Genomic DNA, 3,818 nt, shown 5'->3' on the forward strand with positions numbered 1-3,818 from the left:
TATTGTGTAGTTGCTGTGTTTTTTGTTGTGATTTGGTGTTCGGTGATAGTTAATGAATCGAGTTTGTTTTTGTGTTTACTTTTAGAGATTCAATTCAAAGAAGTACTTCAGTTGAAGTTCACATGATTCATTTACATGAGAAATTCAGTTACTGGATTTGAGAGTTACTGAATTGAAGTCGGTTACTCAATGCATCATTTACAGAACAGCCTGGGATGCATCATATTATACGCTTTCTCCCCCATCATTGACCCCACTGACCCCCGTAAACCTTTCGTTTATTGACCCCGACATTTCTACTACGTTTCTGACACTTTGAGACTGCTGAATGAGGTTCATGTAACAATTTGATAGTTTTCTGAAATCATACTCCAATTGAGTGTTACATTGAATTTTAAAAATTCCAATAATTGATACCTAATAATTAAACCATTTCAAAACGCCATTCCGGTGACACACAATTCATCCCTGAATACATGGTACTATCATCTTAAATTTGGCGTTATTAATTGTTGTGATAGCAAACAAGCCAAGAAAAGCTGATCCTAAGAAAGAACATTTCTCGAACATCGTTTTGCTACTTCGCTTCGCAAATTACAGATTCGTGTTTCCGCTGCAATTAATGTAGTAGATTACCTAATGGCATAACTGAGTGACAACTCTCGGTTCAAATTTGGTCCCACTGGACTGGTTATTTTTCCCTAGATTTTCCCGAGATTTTCCCTACCTTCACTGGTTTTTCGTAGTTAATATTAAAAAGTTTGCATGGTTAAAATAGAAAGTTCAAGTTATTTCGAGTTTCAAATAAATATGCGCCCTAAAGGGATGCACATGATAATCCCAACTAATTGAAACCAATAAGAAACCGCGAATTAATACAAATCTTTGTTATCAAACTTTGATTCGGAATCAAAAGTTTTTGCTCAATAAAGGTTCAAATAAGTGTGTTTTTGGTTGAAGATCTCTTCATTTTTCTCAATCGCTCTCTATAACATCAGTCCTGTTCTCCTTAAGTTTCAGAATTCTTCTCGTTTTAGTCATCATTGAACTCTTGAAATTTATTTATGTTCTCCCCGCTCATTGGGTGAGACAATATTTACAAAAACGAAGGTCCCCTCTCATTGAGCGACACTTCTCAAAAGACTCCACTCTTCTTGGAGATCACAATGTTTGCCCACAATAGAATTTGTCCAAAAATATTGCAAAAGCTCGGGTTACGGGACTCGTGCAAGCAACATTGTAGCCGATCCTCGTACAATCACAACGGAAACCGACTGAGCCAATCTATCAAAAGCGATAGCATGTCCCTGCGACTGATAATTCCTGCTGTCAGCTAACAGAGCTATGCGCTTTAACGCTTTCTTGAGAGTATCTGACAGACCACCCAATGACTCAACAGCAAGAGGAACAAACAAAATGCCTTGCTCAGAGCAATTTTTTTCGTGTTGTGCATACTTTCGCTCTTCGGCTGCTTCAATCGCTTAACCAGACTTCTCTGCTGCATGATTTATAATGTTTGCTTGCAGTAGAGAAGTTACGGTGACGTCTAGAGCAGCTGGACGACCTGATTTCCATGAAGGCAGAAATATGTTGCCAGAGCGAGAACCGTTTCCTGCAAAAAGGTTCCGTTTTTCGATGACTGGGGACAAGTTAGCTGCTGAGCAAGCTGATGCAAAACGGTCACGAGTCCTGTTATGTCGAGAAATTGCATCCCCTCTTCCGGGACGGATGACGGCGTGGTCACCAAAAATTTCAAGGGTCCCAGACCTGCAGTAAGGGCATTTTCTTTCATCTTCATAAACTGCAATACCTAGTCTGTATTTGACACTAATTTGAAATTCACTGGGACTCAGATGGAGACCTAAGGCAGGAACTGGAGGTGCCGCAAGCCATGCGCCGGAATGAGGCAAACAGAGTGATTGCAGTCTTGCTTTCTCTCAGTTTGACGATTGATTTCTTAGCAGCTCAGAAAACTTTTCAGTATCTAGAGCTTCTTGAAATTTCTTCTGTGTGTAGGAATTCAAGTTGAAAGGTTCAAGGATTGCATAGAGTTCCTTAAAAACTCTACTGTCTGACGCGCGCTGGTTTGTAATTTTCTGAACCAAGTCATCAGATGCTAACACTGAGCCCACATATGCGGCTCTGTATTGCTCTTGCGATTGTCGCACTCCGAGGCCGGAAATGTTTATTGGCAAGGTTGACTGCATTCACACAATGTCACAGGTGACAGTACCTATTATTTATCTAACGCATGCCGTTGGCTGGAATCGAAGACTTTTAAAACATCGATCAGATGTCTTGTCGGCGTGTTAGTGCGTAGGGAGTAGACTAACTTTGGTGTCCCTAGCCAATAACGCAGTATGCCGAGAGCACATTGAGGATCATCCAGATAACTCAAATTTTCCAAGAGCGACACAACCTTCTGAACACGTTTCTGCAGGCAAGAAGAAACAAATTCTGGTGATCCGACTGCGGCACCCAGTACTTCAAAACCATTGCCCATATTTCTTGTAACTTCTCAATCAACTGAGGGTAGATCTACAATTGACCAGAGTTTTCACTTGTCTTTCCTCAAATACAGACCCCTTTTTGGACCTTCATTGGCTAAGATATCGATCGTAATTCGGATTTGATCTTCTGAACCTGCAACGAAACCATCGTCCAAATACCAAGTATGGTGGGTAAGATTTGGAACCGCGTCTCTTATTTTTTCTATAACAGGCCATAACGTCAGCGAAAAGAGAATTGGACCCAGGGGATCTCCTTGTTGAACACCCGATTCACTTTGAAGACTGGCGTTATTATACAGTAGTGGCATATGCTGAGAGTAGCAAAAATATGTGAAGGCTGCAATACCTGGTATGAAATCGCATGCTGCTTGCAGTAAGTGTTAACGCTTAACCGAATTAAAGGCACTTCGGAAATCAATCTGAAGCACTCCTTCATTAGAGTCAGCTTTGAGGATCTTTTCGTAGGTGATTTTCGCAGAGTGGATAATTGCTTCCGCACCTCCGCTGACTCCAACCCCTAGCTGAATGGAATCAAACAACTCAATTGCTTCTGATTTTGCTTCTTTCACTAAACATTTAGCAATAAGGCGTCTCAGGATTTCACTGACAGCTATTGGACGTACTCCTCCTTTCCTTTTGGATAGAGCGGTGAGCGATGCGCTGCAGAGGGCTTTTGAAACAAATGAAGGGAATTTACCCCTGCTTCCTGTATTTACAAACATTGTTATTGCTTTAAGGGCGGATTCAGAGTGGTAGGGAGCAGTACACTCTACTACGTGCAATAGATGCTCTGGATACATCTTAGAAGGACCAGCTGCAGTGTACTTGCTGAAAATTTTCAATTGTTCAAAAATTATGTTATCGCTAAATTGATACGCACTTGAAGCAACATTGTCTGGTTGGAGCAAAGTTGGAGGCGCTTCTTTGGGATGTAGCTCTTCTAGTGCTTTCAGAGTAGCTCTGCCATTAGGCGCAAGTCCCTCAGATGACAGGATTTTTGCGGCGCGACCAAATTGACCATGCAAACATAGACTTTTAGCTCTGCTGGCTATTTCTTCTATTCCGTTTGTGGATTTTTTCTTCGCTTGTTTCATTGCCAAGGCTTCTGTCCAAAGGTTTGCATATTCACCCGCATTCCATCGATCGATGCAATCGGAGAACCGCTGATCCTTATTTCGTTTATGCTTTTTACCTCCTCGGTTGCTCGCACGCAAGATGCACTTCGAAACAGAAAACAATTTCTGCCAATTTTGTTCGTGATCTGGTGTTGTGGCACAATCATCAAGGATGCTGGTCAGCAGTTGTGAC

The 3,818-nt window shown here is 41.6% G+C and overlaps 1 protein-coding gene across 1 annotated transcript; it reads right to left on the minus strand.

Moving 5' to 3' along the window:
- Window positions 1–2,890: 2,890 nt before the first annotated feature.
- On the minus strand, window positions 2,891–3,604 carry LOC142337947 (uncharacterized). The gene has a single exon (XM_075387580.1). It carries the CDS (start codon window positions 3,602–3,604, stop codon window positions 2,891–2,893), a length of 714 nt encoding a protein of 237 aa, XP_075243695.1.
- Window positions 3,605–3,818: the final 214 nt, after the last annotated feature.

Source organism: Convolutriloba macropyga, chromosome 4 (assembly GCF_964194025.1).
Source record: "Convolutriloba macropyga chromosome 4, txConMacr16.3, whole genome shotgun sequence".
Taxonomy (NCBI): Eukaryota; Metazoa; Xenacoelomorpha; order Acoela; family Convolutidae; genus Convolutriloba; species Convolutriloba macropyga.

Excerpts from the sequence above, each read along its gene's own strand:
- LOC142337947 (XM_075387580.1), bottom strand. The coding sequence starts at position 3,604 with ATGAAACAAGCGAAGAAAAAATCCACAAACGGAATAGAAGAAATAGCC.